The sequence below is a fragment of the Quercus lobata genome, chromosome 6 (genome assembly GCF_001633185.2).
Source record: "Quercus lobata isolate SW786 chromosome 6, ValleyOak3.0 Primary Assembly, whole genome shotgun sequence".
In the NCBI taxonomy this organism is placed as follows: Eukaryota; Viridiplantae; Streptophyta; class Magnoliopsida; order Fagales; family Fagaceae; genus Quercus; species Quercus lobata.
Genome location: NC_044909.1, coordinates 14,898,346 through 14,917,851, shown reverse-complemented (window position 1 = coordinate 14,917,851; position 19,506 = coordinate 14,898,346). Strand labels below are relative to the sequence as shown.

Sequence of the window (19,506 nt, the reverse complement as noted above, 5' to 3'; positions counted from 1 at the left end):
TGTGACCCAACTCAGTTTTCCGACCCACTCTCTACAAATTCATTATTTTAGGCTTTTTGGGCCTAGGTCCATCCATTGTTTGGGCCAAGGACTCAAATCTGGTCCTTACACAATATATGATAATATATAATTATTTTGAGATGTTGTGTATTAAATAATTTATTTTTTAAATTTCATTATAGATAATTTGTTCTCATTAAAAATTAAATAATTTTTAAAAGTAATTTCAAACTCTACTTTTACAAATATATAATTTAATTTTTTTAATGTTTTTTTATTTATAGTATTCTTTTTTGAAGTGGTCCATATTTTTGTAATTATTGTGCCTATATATTATATTTTCCTAATTTCTTTTCGTACAACTAAAATTCTCACTTGGCACAACATTTGGCTCTTACATGGAGTGGGATTAATGTGCTTCTTTTTCTTTTTTCTTTTTGTATAAATTTGAATCAGCGATTGGCCTAGTAGTAGTTTTGTGTGAATATGATATCTTGAAATGAAAATTTTCATATTTTGCAAAGAACTAAAGTCAATAATCATAGACTTTCAAACTCCTTACATAGGCTCATATCATTTTGGCTCCTCCCCTCACTTTAGTTTTTAGTTCATTTTGGCTTAAGGGGGAGTGGATCTTTTGTGTAGTGTGTGTATTCTTGTTAATTATTTAACTCATGGATCCTCCTTCTCCCACATTTATTATTATTATTAGGGATAATTACACTTTGCCCACCTGTGGTTTGCCTCTAATTCTATGTGTCTACTCGTGGTTCAAATTTTCACACTTTGCCCACTTGTGATTGTCACCGTTTATGTGCCGTGTACCCACCTCTCCCTCACCGTTACTCTAAAATAGAAATATGTAAAAACTCACTCCCATCCAGATCAAAACAGTCTCACTCCCAAATATCACTCACTCCCATCTGGCTTGCTCACCAAAAATCACACACTCTCACTCCCAAAAATCACTTACTCACTCACTCCCACCGTGCATGCAAACTGAGCCAAGGAAGACAGCTCCTCTATTCAGCTGTGGCAGGAAGACTCACTCACTCACATCGTGAAATGCGCTTCGCTTCACTTGAGGTAACTAGGATTTGATCGTGCATGCAAACCGAGCCGAGGAAGATCAGGATTATTGCTCCTCTGTTCAGTTGTTTCAGGTAGATCAGGATTTTGCTTTTTAATCTTTGAAATCTAGGGTTCTAAATTGGGTTTTAAAATTCCTTCTTCCAAAGTGGGTTTTAAAATTGGGTTTTAAAATTCTTTCTTCCAAATTCAGTTCTTGCTTAACCATGGAACTGGTTAAGCAAAAACCCAATTTTTTTTTTTTTTTTTTACAGTTGCTCCTCATTTTTATATGTATGCTTTGTAGGCTTTGGGTATATTCCTAAACTTTCGTATAACTTTGTTTTTGGACTGTGTTAATATGACACTTGATTTATTGCTTGAGGCCAAGTTGCCACATAGAATTGAAGATTCTAAAAAGTGCGTGTGTGTGTGTTTTTTTCTATTTTGGTATGTGTTTTGAAGGATTTTAGATAATATGGCTACTTTGAATGTTTAATTGTTTTTGTGGAATGTTATTTGTATATATTTATGTAGAATTAGAAGAGTTGAAATGAGTTTGATTTACTGCTTCTGTCACCAAATTGATCACTGGTTCTGATTTTCAGATTAATTAGAATGTTACTGGTTGAGTTTGTTTTGGACAGCATGATAGAATTAGTGTCTGGTTCCAGTGGTTTGGCTGGTTGTAACTCATTAACTAGTTAATGTACGTGTACAGGGTTTTATTGCTTGTTGTGCTTCTAAAACTCATGGACCACTTAATCTTTGATATGGTATATGAAAGATTCATTTTCTCTTCTCAGAAACAAATTATTAATGTGTTTTATACTTTGTATCTCTTCTAACATTTTATTGATACTTTTTCTTCACTGAAATATCCTATTCAAGGATTGGCTGGAAACACATGGCGATTTTGAATTTATAGTGGATGGGGCAAATATTGGGCTCTACCAACAAAATTTTGCAGACGGTGGATTCAGTGTCTCTCAAGTTGTACATTCTAGTTGTGTTAATATTCAAAATGCTTAATTTTCAAAGGGAGACTCCAATTCCTAAACTAGAAAGACTTTTATGATAGTAAAGGCTCAAGACTGGTTCTAGGTCTTGGACCAATGAACTAATGGACCTTGTTTCTCATTTGTGGAAAAATGATGCAATGTGCAGGTGTAGCTGATGAGGTGTGCATGTGGTGCTGATTAGTTGTGTGTGTGGTGCTGCTCTTATTACTACTCTTATCCATATAGGTATTGAGTCTTTATTAACAATAGAACTAGATGCCTTATTTTTATATGTATGCTTTAAGGCTTTGATCATCTTCATTTATAAGTTTAAAAAAGCCCAAGAAGGAATATGCTTGTCATAAAAAATAAAAAATAAAAAATTTGAAAAAAAGGGGCAATGCAATTGGGTTTTTGCTTCTATTCTTCAATGTGGAGCTGCTAGACCATAGTATTGATTATTGCTTTTTTGCTTTTCCTTTCCATGGGTTTGTCTCCCAAAAACAGAACAAAAACTTTTAATAATATTGTCTGCTTCTGTGTTGTGCTTTGTGTGGACCACATGACACTTTTCCACATGCAAGCCCATCTCATACTTTATTCTGTTGTGTTTTATATGCAGATGGCTAACTTGGCATTCAATTTTGAGATTCATCATGGTGGCCAGTTTGTGTGGAACCCAAATTTGGTATATTTAGGAGGTAGTATTTCTTTTGTTGATAATGTTGACCCAGATAGACTTAGTTATTTTGAAATACAAAATATTTGTTCTAATGTGAGGGCAGTTAGTACAAGTAGATTTCATTATCTTATTCCTGAAGGTAATTTGGAGCAAGGGTTAAGGCTTATAAATGGAGATAATGGCCTACAGATAAGATAACACTATATGTTGAGGTTGGTGAGGAGCCACTTGCAGTTGAACAACCATTTGGTAATGAGGAAGTAGAAAATGATGATGATGTGCATGAGGTGGGTCAGAATGATGATGATGTGCATGAGATGCATGAGGGAGGTAATGTGGATGCTGAAGGAGGTGGTGGACAAGATTTTGATTGGTTAGAGGAAGGGTTTAAGGGGCCAGATTTTGATGATGATGATGTATTTGGAAATATAGATGATGGGCCATCTACACATGCAGCCCTACATAGGCCCTCTGAAGGAGATGATGGGCCATCTACACATGAGGATTTACATGTGTATGCAGCCCCACATAGGACTACTGCAGCTGACAATGACCCACCTCTTGAAGAGGGTGAATGGATTGACCCACCTTTTGAAGATGACATGGAAAGTCTAGTAGGTTCTGAAGATGATTAGCAAGCACCAATTGCTGTAAAAGAACCTGAGTTTAATGTCCAAACTGACATGAGAAAACCAGAGTTAAAGAAAGGAATGAAGTTTCCAAATTCTAAGGTATTTAGGGAGGCATTGAGGGAATATGCTATAAAGAAGCCAGTAGATATCAAGTTCAAGCTGAATGAGAAGAAGAAGTTATCAGTTTATTGCATAAATGAATGTGGATGGAGGTGTTATGCATCTCAACTACCTGGGGAGTTGACATTTCAAATAAAAACATTCAATCAAGAGTGCACCTGCCCTAGATCCTTCAAACACAACTAAGTGACTTCAAGTTATGTTGCAAAGAAGTTTATGCAGGAGTTTGACAAAAACCCCAATTGGAAAGTGGCTGGTGTTCAAAATCATGTGAAGCAAGCACTTGAAATTGACATAAGTTACAGTCAAGTGTATAGGGCAAAAAAGAAAGCTACTGACTTGATTACTGGGGATGAACAGCTGCAATATAGGAAGCTTAGGAATTATGCAAAGATTATAAGATTGAATGATAAAGGAAGTAGGGTTATTTTGCAAACTAAAATGGAAGATGAAAATGCACAGCCCAAATTTAAGAGAATGTATATCAGGTATAATGCACAAAAACTTGAGTTTTTGGGAGGTTGTAGACCAATCATTGGTTTAGATGGGTGCCACCTGAAATGGAGATTTGGGGGGCAAATACTTTCTGCCATAACTAGAGATGCAAATGATAATATTTTCCCAGTTGCATTTGCTGTTGTTAAGCAAGAGAACAAAGATTCATGGGTATGGTTTCTGCAGCAGTATTCAGATGACATTAGGAATCCAGAGCAACTTAATCTGATCTTCATCACTGATAGACAAAAGGTATGACCTACAATTGTACTAACATATTAACCCACATATTTAAAGTTCAATAATACATGCTTCAGTTTATTTCAACATGTTTAACTAACATATTTACTTAATCTGTTTTGTATATGAATTAAGGCCTTATACCTGCAATTGAGATACTGTTCCCAACTTGTGAGCATAGATATTGTGTGAAGCATATCTATAATAATTTCAAAGTGGATCATAAGGACTTGGAGTTGAAGGTGCACTGTAGAGATGTGTTGGAGCCACAACAATTAGGGAGTTTGAGAGAAGAATGCAGGAAATGAAGGATTTGGATGTCAAGACATGGGAGTATCTTGTTGACATCAACCCTGCACAATGGTCTAAGTCTCACTTTAGTAGTAGAGTTTTGTGTGACTATTTAGCTAATAACTTGAGTGAGTCTTTTAATGCCATGATCTTAGAAGCTAGGGATAAGCCAATTTTAGCAATGTTGGAGTGGATCAGAGTTAGGCTCATGACCAAACAATACAAAAAGATGAAAGGTATAGCAAAATACATTGGAAAGGTTTGTCCTAATATTCAAGACAAATTAGAGAAGTTAAAACATGAATCTATACCTTTCAGTGCTACTCCAGCAGGCAGCTTCATGATGAGGTTGATAATGATCGTGAGAGACATGTGGTTGACTTGGCTAAGAAAGCACGCAGTTATAGGATTTGGGATTTGACAGGACTTCCTTGCAAACATGGGATCTCTGCTATTGTTAAAAACTTGGAGAAAGTGGAGGACTATATGCATCCTTGTTACTTGAAAGAGACATTTGCTGAAACTTACAAAGAGATAATACAGCCAATGTCTGGCCAGTCTGAGTGGGTTGAGACTAACCAACCTGCTCCTGTTGCACCTCATGTGTATAAACTACTTGGCAGACCACCAAAGCAAAGAAAAAGAGATCCTAAAGAGCCAAGGAACCCTTATAGAGTTTCTAGGATGAACAAGACAATCAAGTGTGGGAAGTGCAAGAAAAAAGGACATAATGCAAGAGGCTGCAAGGCAGGCATCACTAGTGAAACTTCATGGCAAAGAAGAGATAGACTTGCTAAATCAGCAGCTGTAAGTATTTCCATGCTTTGAACTATATTCATTTCCTCTAGTATTTCATGTGTATGTAATTTGTACTACCCTTTTTGTAGGCAGAAGACAGTAAATCTACAAAAACAAAGCAGACTAAAACACCTCAAACTGCATCTCAGCCACCAAGTACTAGATCTCAGCCTACATACAAAACTTTTGGTCAAACTGCATCTCAACCTGCACCAAACAATAGATCTGAGGCAGCAACTCAACCTCCAACTAGATCTAGGGCCAACTAGTTCTCTTCATCCTCACAACCGAGCTTCCATACCCCTAGAGAGACATGGGATTCTTTACCATCTCAGGCACCTCTGCTTTGTTCTATTTTGTTTATTTTTTCCCTCTTACTTGCTATTGTTGGACCATCTTGCTTACTGCTGAATTTTGGTTATGCAGCCAAGTGCATATGTGTGCACTAGTGGTGTACCAAGTCAAGGAAGTGGTGGTGGTGCTGCTAGGGGGTTTAAAGGCAGAAAGTTTCAACCAGTTGGTGGAAATGGCAAGAATGGAGCTGGCAAGGGCACCAAAAGTAGTAAATGAAGATGGAAGATGTTAAAGTTTCAACTCCTTTTTTTTGTTATAATTCCCACTTTTTTTTGTTATAGTTCACACGCTTAATGTATGTCAAGTGTCAAAAACAATATTGGCAATTTTGGTTGGAAGATGTGTATGTCTGATGTGTGGTGGACTAGTAGTTGGGTTTTAGTTGGAAGATGTGTAAAGTTACAGGATGTGCCAAAAACAATGTTGGCAATTTTGTATGCATGTGACATAAAGTCACAATGACTGTCTTCACTTTTATTAATGTTAATGTGCATTGACATAGGATAAAGTATTTTGTTGTGTTGTGCTTGTCTTTGCTTTTGGTGGATTTACACTGGACTATGTGTTTTGCTTGTCTTGTGCTTTTGGTGGATTTACACAAATGTATGTATTCACACAACAAATCATGTGCATGTGTAAAACATGTTCCATTTATGGGCAGATGTGCAGTGACACATGTGTATGTATTGAACCAACATGTTTCATTCATGTTATTATGTTATTAACATTTCCACATAACACTTTATGCTAATATATATCAATCACAGAATGAAGTTAAAAAAAAAAATTATACTAAAGAATATTTGCACAAAAACAACATTTTCCATTTCAGGAGATAGATACAATAATCAGGGACTTTGTATTTCAATTACCCAATAACATTTCAACATCCTCCCCAAGCATCATGGCAGATTAAAGTTCCTCACCCTTACATTATTGTTCACTGAGGCAAAACACAACAACAACATTACAAAAATGAAAAATAACCATGACAAAACTAGTGCCACCTTGTACAATCTCTCACTCTCTCTAACCCTCTTAAGTTTCTCCCTAGTTTCTTCATAAAACTCATGAGTTTCTCTTTCCCTCCGGTTAGATCTTTCTTCCATTTCCCTAATTGTCATTTCTCTCTGATTTGCAAGCTGCAATTCATTCTCAAGCATACTTATCCTTTCACGGTCACTCTTACAAGTTTCGTTATCCACCCACTGAAAAAAGCCACATTTGGAACCAACCTGATCATTACAATTATAACAATTAATTTCATAGTTCACAATTAATTACAACTAATAATTCAATTCAATTCAAATACAACAATGTAATTGTTACTTACATTAAATTGACTACAACCGAGGAATTTTCTTCCATAGTTACCAGCTTTTCGACTTATTCGTAGGACACAATTCTTAAGGGTACATAAATGACCATCTCCAGCATGGTAGAAACCACTAGTTGTAGAGTCATTGCCAGTTGATAAAGACATAGCAAAAATTTGTTACAAGCTTATAGACCAACAAATCTGTTACAAGTGGCAAGAATCAACTCATCTAAATTTAGTAACAACTACTCATGCTACAACCACATTGTTAAAAAAGTTGATAGGCCATAGACCTTTATTTTAAAGTAATAAGAAAATGCAAATATATTCATAATTGTTTGAATGCTTTTTATCTCTACTATTTTATTTATCCAAAAATAATTGACTGAATAATTATTTCAATAAAATCATGAGCATTATTCTAAAGAAATAATGAATCATACCACTAGATGTATATCAACACCTTCACTAGTTTGTACCAATATTTTTACTCTTTTTGATTCAACCAAAACATTTTCAATTTGCTCAGTGTCCTCAACTTGAACAACTGTATCAACACCATCAGGTATTGGTCCTGGGAGAAAGCAAAATCAAAGAAGGGAATGGAGGGATCATATATTGATATGAAAAATGAAATTTAACTTGCAAATGAATACTTTGAAATATCTGGAGCTTAAAAGTAATTTCAATGGCTACAAAGATTTTCTTTGACAACTTTTAAATTTTATTAGGTAAACATTATTTTTTTGGACAAGTATGACTTACCACAATTTAGGATATAGATGGATATCTTTAATGTTCCAATACCCTAACCATTGCAAAAGACAACAGTTAAATTTACCACAGTACATCTAACTAAAATAACATTAGTGTCAATGCAGTTAGTGTCAATCACTACAATACCTCTGTAACATTCGAATTGAAGAAAAAAGCCAAAGCTACTATGAATATCAACTTATGGTCTAAATCCAACGCAATCTACCATATAAAAATTAATTAAAAAATAAAAACACCATTAATATTTTATACTTTTCCAAATCCTTCAGCTAGCCATTTTAGAATCTTCAATTTTATGTGGCAACTTGGCCTCAAGCAATAAATCAAGTGTCATATTAACACAGTCCAAAAACAAAGTTATACGAAAGTTTAGGAATATACCCAAAGCCTACAAAGCATACATATAAAAATGAGGAGTAACTGTAAAAAAAAATTGGGTTTTTGCTCGGAAATTTCTCCGACTCTATAAAAAAAAAAAATTGGGTTTTTGCTTTAACCAGTTTCGTGGTTAAGCAAGAACCGAATTTGGAAGAAAGAATTTTAAAACCCACTTTGGAAGAAGGAATTTTAAAAACCAATTTAGAACCCTAGATTTCAAAGATTAAAAAACAAAATCCTGATCTACCTGCAACGACTGAACAAAGGAGCAATAATCCTGATCTTCCACGGGTAGGCACATAGAATTAGAGGCAAACTACAGGTGGACAAAGTGTAATTATCTCTTATTATTATTATTTAGGATCAATTTCCCTCGTTGGTGGAACTGGGGATGTGGAAACCAAGATTATAAGAGCAAAATTTGAAGGATCTATGGAAAAGTACTTGAAAGTTCGCACATTGGCTCAATCATTAGGGAATTTAAACAATAGCCTAAGGCCTCCAAATGGAATAATATCCTCTAAAATATAATATTTTATATTTATTTGTCTTATAGTATTGCAATTGTTTTTTAATTAATGCAAAAAAAAAAAAAAAGAGATCACTTTTATTGGACAATAAAATGTCTTGTTTATCTGTCTTACGATATAAAAATTCCAATTAAAACCCAAAAATATAATGAATAAAAATTATTTTAAAAAATATATTGTGAGGACACGATTTGTAACGACCCGTAATAATATTGGGTTCGCACGTAAAAATGCCCAAACAATATCATTTATAGAGCATGGGTTTGAAAGGCTAGGCCTTGGTCACAAGACAATGGGTTTTTCGTGGGGGGCATACGTAATTAATATCGTGTTCATCCTAGGAGTCTTTCTCCTGGAGGCGGGCTGAGAGGCTCTGGTTTTTGGCCATTTTTCCCAGCCCCTTTCCCCGGATAGCTTATTTTTCCTTTTATACTAGCCTGTATCCCTAATCCAACGTCCACGTGTGGGGTTCGATTTTCCAGGACTGATACTTGTCCCATCAGCCCATACCCAGAGTGGTTGGGGGTGGTTGTAAAAAGCTGAAGAGTATGGCTTTGTCAGGTGCAGAGTATTGAATGGCAATAAGGGCAGCTTTCCCTTTGTCCTTGGTCGTTATATTGTCTAGCGCACCTGTCTTTATTGACCTAGATATTTTAGATTTTTTCCCAAACTGTTCCTATACCATTTTTGCCCTTCCTTCCAAGGAGACCTCGGATATGCCAAGGACAGAATCGTCCTCGGCTATATCTCAAAACTTATTTGGACTTTTATTTCCTATCCCCGGCTATAACCTTCCTCGGCTCAGGCTTTAGGCCCCAACGTAAAAATGGGCCAGGGTCACAAATTATTGGACCCCACAATAGCCCCTCAAAATCCTGTTGTCCGACCTCTTGGTCAGAGAGAAGGGTTTTGATAATGCCACGCCTTTATTGCGGTCTGTTTAGATCTGCCCTTCATCAATGTGGGCGTCTCTTCATCTATCCAGGAAACATACCGGATTACTAGACATTCTTTTGAATTCATTCATGATGCGTTCTTGCCGCTTCATTATTCGAAACGTGCTTTTAATGATTTCCCTTTACGAGACCATTTAAATTCGACGGTTATTGATGGTGTGGGGAAGTGGAATGGGTATATTCTCGTTTACCGATTTTCTTGGAAATATGGATAGATTAAATACCTCATGTTTTGCCCTTCATATAAGAAGGAAAGCAAGAGGTTATCTCTCTTACACAGAGCCCTTTCAATCCTTTTGAAGTCTGAAAATCCTTAGCCTCCCCCAGAGTTTCCCTTATCCGCTTGCTTACACCTTAAATCGTGATAAGTCCAAGATAGGAGTGGGAATGAAAAGACCATACCCTTCCCAGAAATGCTATGTTCTTGCGAAGCTCAAAATGGCTCAGTCAGGGCAGGGATGGGAGAGACTCAAGATACTTCTCATCCTCCTTTTAGCTAAAATCCGAAGTAGGGGCTCGTCGCGTCAAACTTTTGGTGCGGCTGAGCTGGGATCACCCATTATCAGTACCAGCCGCTCTCTTACGAGCATAGCTAACATGGCACCAGCGTGTTAGGAGTCAGGATTGACGCAGGGACAAAGTATCCCTGCTTCTTCCTCTCTTCCTTCACTGGTGCCTCCTTTTGCCTCTCTTTCTTCTTCTTTCCACCACCAGATCCATCCTGGTACTTTCCTTCTTCCTCTTCTTCTCCTCTCCCACCAAGGAAGGTCCTCCTCTCAATATGGGTGCCACTGGGGCAGAGCTTGGAAAGACTTGGGAGCAGAGCTTAAAAAGATTTCTGTTTGGTTTTTTTTTTTTTTATTGTTTTTGTAACTCATTTTCTATATAGGCTTTGTTAAGCCCTTCATTGTACACTGTAACACCTCTTTACATTAATAAAGGTCGTCATTTCTTGATTTCGTATATTCTATCTTTTTTTTTGAAATAGTTATGCTGTGAATAGACGTACTATCCTGTAACTTCTTTCTTTTTATTTTTATACTGTGAACGATGCTTGGGGCCGAAATCTCAGTTAATAAAAAGATCTTGCTCTGTGCTTATTGGAACTATCTGGCATAATAATGCCGACTTGAATAAATGGCACTTAGGGCAGAAACCTTTACTGAGAAAAAGGTGTTCATAATGAACTTAATAACATTGTTCGGCACAATAACGCCGACTTGAGAAAGTGATACTTAGGGCCAAAATCCCTTACCAAGATAAAAAATACTACTATGAACTTATTGGAGCTATCGTGTACAATAAGACTGACCTGAAAGTGGGTTGTATACCCCAAATTTGAAGGAGGTGATGGCTGAATACTCGATGCCATGTAGGAAGTAATCATCCGAGGATATATAACCCAAAATTTACCCCCCTATTAGTCGCTGAGTAATAAGGCGTTTCGTCATCTTTTTAATAACTTTCATAGCCTTGACCTTTTCTGGTATTTGGTCCGAAGACTGAGTGACTTAGAATTCTTCTTAAGTAGCTGGTTTCCCCATCGGTTTGAGTCCGAGGACCATGCAATACCTTGGTTCCGTCCAAAACTTGATAGACATTGATAAGTAGTTGGTTTCCCTATAGGTTTGAGTCCGAGGACCATGCAATACCTTGGTTCTGTCCAAAACTCAGTTTTTTCTTCTAAGTAGTTGGTTTCCCCATAGGTTTAAGTCCGAGGACCATGCAATACCTTGATTCTGTCCAAAACTCAGTTTTTTCTTCTAAGTAGTTGGTTTCCCCATAGGTTTGAGGACCATGCAATACCTTGGTTCTGTCAAAAACTCGATTTTTAAGTAGTTGGTTTCCCCATAGGTTTGAGTCTGAGGACCATGCAATACCTTGGTTCTGTCCAAAACTTGATTTTTAAGTAGTTGGTTTCCCTATAGGTTTGAGTCCGAGGACCATGCAATACCTTGGTTCTGTCCAAAACTTGATAAATATTGATAAGTAGTTGGGGGAATTAACCCCTCGGCTATGGCATGAGACCTTGGTTTTAGGGGAATTAGCTCTTCGGCCAAGCCCCTAGAACCATCCGTGCGGCTGACGCTACGACGCGTAGCCCCTAGTAAAGAAACATAGCCCCTAATGGAACTTTACGCTAGAACACTACAACCGGCTGTTAGAAATGACAAGGAAACCGTCTCGACCTACCGCCTATGCCAACACACAAGCCTTTCCCACAGACGGCGCCAATTGTGAGGACACGATTTGTAACGACCCGTAATAATATTGGGTTCGCACGTAAAAAGGCCCAAACAATATCATTTATAGAGCGTGGGTTTGAAAGGCTAGGCCTTGGTCACAAGACAGTGGGTTTTTCGTGGCGGGCATACGTAATTAATATCGTGTTCACCCTAGGAGTCTTTCTCCTGGAGGCGGGCTGGGAGGCTCTGGTTTTTGGCCATTTTTCCCAGCCCCTTTCCCCGGATAGCTTATTTTTCCTTTTATACTAGCCCGTATCCCTTATCCAACGTCCACGTGTGGGGTTCGATTTTCTAGGACTGATACTTGTCCCATCAGCCCATACCCAAAGTAGTTGGGGGTGGTTGTAAAAAGTTGAAGAGTATGGCTCTGTCAGGTGCAGAGTATTGAATGGCAATAAGGGCAGCTTTCCTTTTGTCCTTGGTCGTTATACTGTCCAGCGCACCTGTCTTTATTGACCTAGATATTTTAGATTTTTTCCCAAACTGTTCCTATACCATTTTTGCCATTCCTTCTAGGGAGACCTCGGATATGCCGAGGACAGAATCGTCCTCGGCTATATCTCAAGACTTATTTGGACTTTTATTTCCTATCCCCAGCTATAACCTTCCTCGGCTCAGGCTTTAGGCCCTAACGTAAAAATGGGCCAAGGCCACAAATTATTGGACCCCACATATATCATACTTTTTTATTTGAATGTTGTGTATTTATTGATATGTTTTGCTATGTTTTTCTTTTCTTTTTTGAGGAACCAGTAAGAAAATATTTTATAAATGAACTAAATCAACTTGGACATTTTGCTATGTTTGCAATATTTTACTTGTAATTATGTACATGAAGACATTTATGACAATAACAACTACCCAAGCTACCTATAAAAGGGGCAATCTGTCCATTGGCTAAGGTACGTCAAAAAGACTACAAAAATGCTATCTGTATACAAAATATATGGGCGGATACTGACTCAAGCATCAGAGGCTCCCCTATTGGGCCGAGCTCACCCAGGTAGTCTCTTCGACCATCTTTACTTCTCTTGTAAATCTCAAAAGCCTGTCAAAAACTCTAGATTGGACGAGTGACCCAACTGACGATTTTTGGTTTCATCAAAGACTATGTGGGTTAGCCATATGGCCTAATGGAAAGAAAATTTAGTGGTACTTAAACACAAAACCATAATTAGTAGTAATCTTGCAACTCAAAAAGGAAGAAAAAAAAATATTTAAATGATTCAAAAATACCCTAAACCTTAGGTTTAACAGGGAAAAAACTTGAAGAGAACTCAGTAAAAATGTCTCTAACTCCACTTAAAAAGCCTACAAAATAGGATACTCACCTACTAATCTATGTCTTCAAAACAAATTTATCCAATTTTTTTTTTTTAAAAAGAAAATTATGACACTAGACAGAAAAAAAAAAAAAAAAAAAAAAAATTCATTTCATGCGCAAATCACATGTGATGAGACTGGTTTAAAAATAAGAAGAAAAAAAAAAAACCACTATAAATTGTTGTCTTATGCCTAAAATGTAGGTCCTATGGCCTTTTTTGCCTTGTCCAAAAATGGTATGCCACCAAAAACATTTTCTCCTTTAGTAAACCAAATTTGATGGCTATAACCGCCTTATACATAAATATTATTCAATTTATATTTAAAAATAAAAAAGGCCTACTATTAATTGTGGTCTTATTCCCAAACTTTAAGCCCTTGTAAGGACTTTGTATATAAACTGTAAATGGAATTGAAGTTTGTTAGGACATATGTGTTTTACTTGTTAAGAACATATGTCATGATTTTATGTAATTGACTTATCCTTTGACAAAACGCACTTTACTTGTATTTGGGTAGATTTAGCATGTTTTAAATACTTCAAGAAACCTTGTTTCAAGATCAAGTATTGAAACTTTCAAGTTTGTTCAAGAAAACAAGTTCAGAGTGCAAAATCATTAAAGCTTGACAGCTGGCTCGATAGCTGCATCTATCAAGCTTAAGGGAGCTATTCTTCATTCGGTGTGCTTAACACCTGCTCGACACCTGCTATCTGTCGAGGTTTAAGATTTACAGAATTTCAATATGATTTTCTAGGGATCCGTGAATGTGTTTTTGGGCCTTCTTTTCTCTTAAACCTAGACATATAAAAGGATCAGTTTAAGGGCCGTCAAAGTGTTCACAAGTTGCACAAGTTTTGAGCAAACTCTGTTCAAGCAAATTGTGACCGGAGATGAAGTTCTTGCCCTATTTCATCTCTTTCTCTTGAAGAAGTTGCTGTGTATGTGCACCGTAGGGTTTTGTGACCAAGTATTTTCTTGATTTTCATCGTGTGGATAAACTGAAGAACTTTGCAACCAACAACCTTCTTAGTTGGTGATTAAAGTCACGTACTGGGATCTGCACAATTGGTTAGTCACGTACTAAGAGTCGTGCATCTGAAAGGGGAACTATCATTACAAAACAAGTCCAATTGGGTATTGGGGGAATTAGGGTAAGGGTTCAACTGTAGGTTGGTAAGGTACTTGGATTCCTTTACTTGTAACCGCTTGTTGTGATAATAGTGGAGTTTCGAGAGTGGTAACCTGAAAATCACCCGGTGGGGTTTTTACCGTTAGGTTTTCCCCATTCATAAACAAATCACTGTGTTATTTATTTTCCGCTGCATATTTAGTTTATTGGTGATTTGTTTGTGCTACCACGCGTTTGCATGATAAATTGATTAATTAATAACTTGGCTAATTAATTAATTAATTTCTATCACAAGGGGTCATTCAGTTTGTGGCCTATCAAAGTTATGTAATATTGATGTGTTAGTTAGTTGAGATAAGACAGTTGTAAGGAAGTTATGTCAGTTAGTAGAAATCTGCTAGTAAATGAATGTAATTGCCTGCCAATGAACTGTATATAAAGGGAAGAGGGTACTAAATACTAGGCATAACAGAAATAACAAAACTCTCTCTCTCTTTCTTAGGAGGATTGGTTCCCTAAGTAACCACCATCAATCCATCCAATTCTATTAATAACTCATCAAAAGTTTAACAACCCTATTATTACAGATCGACAATTAGATGGGTTTGAAACAAAACTGTTAGGGATTTTTGGGAATTAGCATAGTAAGGGGGTTCTATATAGTAAGTTAACCAATGTTTGAAAGGATTAAGCAAAATAGCTTCTCGAGTTTTAGAAACTCGAGATCTATATAAAACTCAATTGTTAGAAACTCGCTTTGCACTTGATGTGCACTTGCTAACTTGGACTAAAATGCCACATAGATCTCGAGTCTTAAAGACTCGATTTCTACAAAGCAAAAACCGAGTCTTTAAGACTCGATTTGCTTCGGGAAAAAACACATAGATCTCGAGTCTTATAGACTCAAGTTTTGCTGGGCAAAAATTTTATAAACACGCATCAGTCACTGACTCAGCCCTCACTCTCTCACCCATAACACTCAGCCTCACACTCTCACTGCCTCACTCACCCATAACTCTCACACTTCTCACACCACATTGCCTCTCTCACTACTCCTCCCTCTCAACAAATTCATATCTGAGGTAAGGGTTTTTTTGATTTGATTGTCATTGTAGTTGGGTATTATTTGTTGTTGGGTGTGGATTAAAGAGTTTGACTATTTATTTTGTAGATAGTTAACATAACTTAGTTAAGATACCAATATTGTGAATTATAGAACTTTGTTTTGTTAGTGTTAATATTTGAGTATTTATTTGCATGGTTTTTGTTATCAAAATTTTATTCATCATTTCTAGACTCTTATTTTTATCATGATCTTACAAGTTTTTTGACTTTATTCATCATTATTTTGGGTACGAAATGGGTAGTGAATGAATTGTAATGAATGGGTATGTAATCATGCCCATTCAAAGGGCATGATTACATTACTCCCTTTGAATACATTGTAATGAATACGTATGTAATTAGATAAAATGTTGTATACTTTTAAAAGAATTTTGGCTTTTCTTTTTGTATTGGGTATGAAATGGGTAGTTTTAGCATGATGGAAAAAGGATTTGGATATGAAATGTGTAACGAATGTGTAATAAAATTCATACCCTTTGAATGAATTGGAGTTTGTAGTTTGTGTAGTTTGACTAGATAAATTTTTTTTTAACTAACATAGTAACTTGACTCTAACAGGTTCACAATGACTGTAATTAATATAATCCTATACCACGATGGTCTTCTTAAGAATGCCAATGCGAACAAGGGATTGCCATTTGAAGTGCCAAGTATAAAGTGCTATTATACCCAAATTGATCGTAGGTTGAAGACCCTTGATAAATTGAAGATGATAGTTATGGAAAAATTGTGTATGAATCCTACTGTACACAACATACAAATTACTTATCATATGCCACATGAAGTCCTGAAGCACTGGATTAATTACAAATATATGGTGATAGAAACAGACAAACATGTAAAGATCATATTGGAGAGAATACCTGAAGTAAATGGTATTGAGTTGTACATACAATTGGAGCTAAGTGTAGAAGTTGGTATCGAGGAAATCCAACAAACAACCACAAGTTTACAGGTTACAGTTTCGGATGCTCAATATGAGTATTCTACACATGTAGAGGATGATGATGTTCATGCCGATGATGATGATGATGATGATGATGACAATGATGATGACAACTATGTTGATGAGACTACTGCCATTAACGGTGAAGATTTTGTCGATAGAGATGAGTATGAAGAGAGGATTGAACGAGGGGACTTTGAGAGGGACATTGATGACGATGAGACATTGGACGATAGTGAACCTGATATAGACAATGTTATTAGTGTCCAAAACATTACGAACACAATCCTTGCCTACGCACCTCTTGCCTTGTCATTTTCTACAAATAATTGGGAAAATATGGTTGATCCTTCAAATATTGGGATACCATTTGTGTCTACTTGGAGAGAGGGGATGAATTTGTGCAAAGGGTTGACTTTTGCCAATAAAGTGGAGGTGAAGCGAGCATTAACAATTTGTGCCCTTAAGGAAAACAAACATTTTATGATCAGTAGGTCGACGAAGATCAAACTTTGTGCGAAATGTGTGGATAAGTCATGTAAGTGGTATGTCTACGCAGTCATGAAGCCCAGTCTCCACGGACTATGGATGGTCACCGTGTATGTGAGTCCTCACATGTGTATATCGATTGGGGTGCAAAATGATGGTAGAATGATGAATGACTCAATGGGTTTGGGGCACTTAAGTGCGCTCTTGAGGACTAGAATCGGAAGCGGAATTGGCGAAGAAAAAGAAGAAGAAGAAGAATTAGTGGACTTGAAGACGAACTTGAATGAAGATCATTGACCTACACATACCTTAAAGAGGATTTTGACTGAGGGTCTTTGGGCCGCCGATGAGAGGAGCGTGAGAGTGAGGAAAGTAACTGAGCGTGAGAGGAGCGTGAAAGTGACTGAGCGTCTCCATTAGAGTGAGAGTAACTGATTTGGGTGTCTGAGAGGGAGTTTGGGTTTGAAAGCTTGAGAGTAAGGAGTGTCTGAGAGTGAGAGTGTTTGAGAGTGAGAGTATGAAAGCGAGAGTGACGAGTCAGGCCAGATTTTAGGTTTTAAGTGGTCAAAAACGTGTTTCTAACACTCGGTTTTAGAAGGGAGTTCAATAAAAACGTTGATTAGAAATCGAGTTTTAGAAACTCGAGTTTGTAAAGTGAGTTTTATAAACTCGATATCCACGTGGAAAACTTTGTCCACGTCATTATATGAAAAAACCCCAAAATCGAGTATTAAAAACTCGAGTTTTAGATTGATCTCGAGTTTTAGAAACTCGAGATGTTAGTTTTCAACATTCTTTCAAAACCGGGCAACTAACGAAATTGTTAGCATAGTAAGGTTATTTGGAAAAAAAAATTTCAAAACTGTTTGAAGCTGAATTTGAGGTATTCAATAGAAAGTCAAAAACAATATGTTCAAACATAGTTAATGAACTTGGACTGGACATTGACTTTGTCTATGAGCCAAGTCGTTGGTTAACTGGTTCAACCAAATAATAAAAAAAAAAAATATATATATATATATATATATATTATGAAAGACTAAGTCAGCTAAATATATAAACAAATTCAAAATAAATAAAAAAATCAAAGAGGCAACAAGGGTCACACACTCACACTACACAACAAAAACATTAAACATAACAAACGAAAAAGCTTGAAGGCTTAAAGCCTAAAAGCCTAAAAAACTTGGTGTTGTAAAACTAAAACATAGACTAATATACTTACCTACAGGCTACGGCTGAAAGTAAAAAGTACTCAAGTCAGGAGCTAAAAATTGATGCATAATTACATAGGTTAAAAACTGAAAAGTGATAAAATGATAATAACATAGTAGTCTTTTAATAAAATGAAGTCCTGGACATGGACACAACATTGTATATGGTAGAGAGAATTTTTTTTTGTTTTTTTCCTTCTTTAGTTTTTCTTTTTTAAAATTACTATATCATCACACATTAAATTGTAAAAATGTTAACAAAGTGGACCTATAAATGTAATTTAACAAAACTCACAAACACAACCAAGTCATACAAATCCAGTCAAGTTACACGGTTCGCCACAAACTTGCCGGGTTTGACATGGTTTTATCGAGTCCTATGCGTAAACAATCCAATTAAACACTGTATTGGTTAAGGTTCTGGTCACTAGGTTTCCAATCTGACTAATGAGGCCGATTCAGGTTTAATAACTATGACTTCAGTATTTAAAGTTTTTAAAAATTTTTAATTTATATTTAAAATACTTGCCCATATGAAAAATCTTTGTAGCAATGTGGCCATATTTTGCATGAAAGGCATTTAACATGCCCATAACATGCTTGGCATTTCATGATCTTGGCACATCATTAGGTATTAGTACAAAGAAACCAATTCAATTGAGGCTAAAACTGTTAAAAACACATGATGACTTTGCAAAGAAGTGATCGGCAAGTATCACGGTTGGAATATTGAAAGAAACTAATAATTTTTCACATACCAAACTATGTTGAGTCAATCCTAAATGTTTACTACAAAAAGTTATCAACTAAATTAAAAATACTGTCAATAGAAAAATAGATGTGGATGCTAATTTCAATGTGAGGATTCTAATTTGTCAGTTAAAGAAAGAATTTGAGAATTAGGAAAAGATGAGCTGATTGCTAAAGGAGGAGATGACTTCACAAATTAATCAGCTCAAGGGAGTCAAAGTGACTGGCTAATGCTGTGCTGATGGATTTTTTAAAATTTTATTAATTTTTTTTCTCTTCTCGTCACAACATATGGCTGACCTATATGGTATGATGAAAGTGCCAATATATGTATTCAACGGTTGTAATTTTGTGATAATATGAATGATTTCTTAAAATGAAATGAAATTTATCTATTCAGATTTGGTCTGTTTTTACTAAAATTCGTGCCTAATTTTGTTTTCCTAATGTTGAGGGTAACTTTTGCCCTAAAATTAAAAGATTCGTTAGCACCACAACCCCATCCAATCCACCAACCTGAGTGGGACCTATCATTTACTGACGTGGCATGATCGGTTGGGTGACTAAAAATTCAAAGAAACAAACCAAGTGAGAAACAGAGAGAGATAGGAAGTTCCAAGAGTCTGGGTCTGGTTTGGGAAA

The 19,506-nt window shown here is 36.3% G+C and overlaps 1 protein-coding gene across 1 annotated transcript; it reads left to right on the top strand.

Moving 5' to 3' along the window:
• Positions 1-3,434: 3,434 nt before the first annotated feature.
• Positions 3,435-5,897, top strand: LOC115949877. The gene is made up of 5 exons (XM_031067143.1): positions 3,435-3,566; positions 3,726-4,250; positions 4,492-4,788; positions 4,848-5,336; positions 5,754-5,897. Exons 1-5 carry the CDS (start codon positions 3,435-3,437, stop codon positions 5,895-5,897), a joined length of 1,587 nt encoding a protein of 528 aa, XP_030923003.1.
• The last annotated feature ends 13,609 nt before the right edge of the window (positions 5,898-19,506 follow it).

Coding starts and splice junctions, on each gene's coding strand:
- LOC115949877 (XM_031067143.1), top strand. CDS start 3,435: ATGAGAAAACCAGAGTTAAAGAAAGGAATGAAGTTTCCAAATTCTAAG. Junction 4,789..4,847: donor TAGCAAAATACATTGGAAAG/GTTTGTCCTAAT, acceptor TATACCTTTCAG/TGCTACTCCAGCAGGCAGCT. Junction 5,337..5,753: donor GACTTGCTAAATCAGCAGCT/GTAAGTATTTCC, acceptor TTGGTTATGCAG/CCAAGTGCATATGTGTGCAC.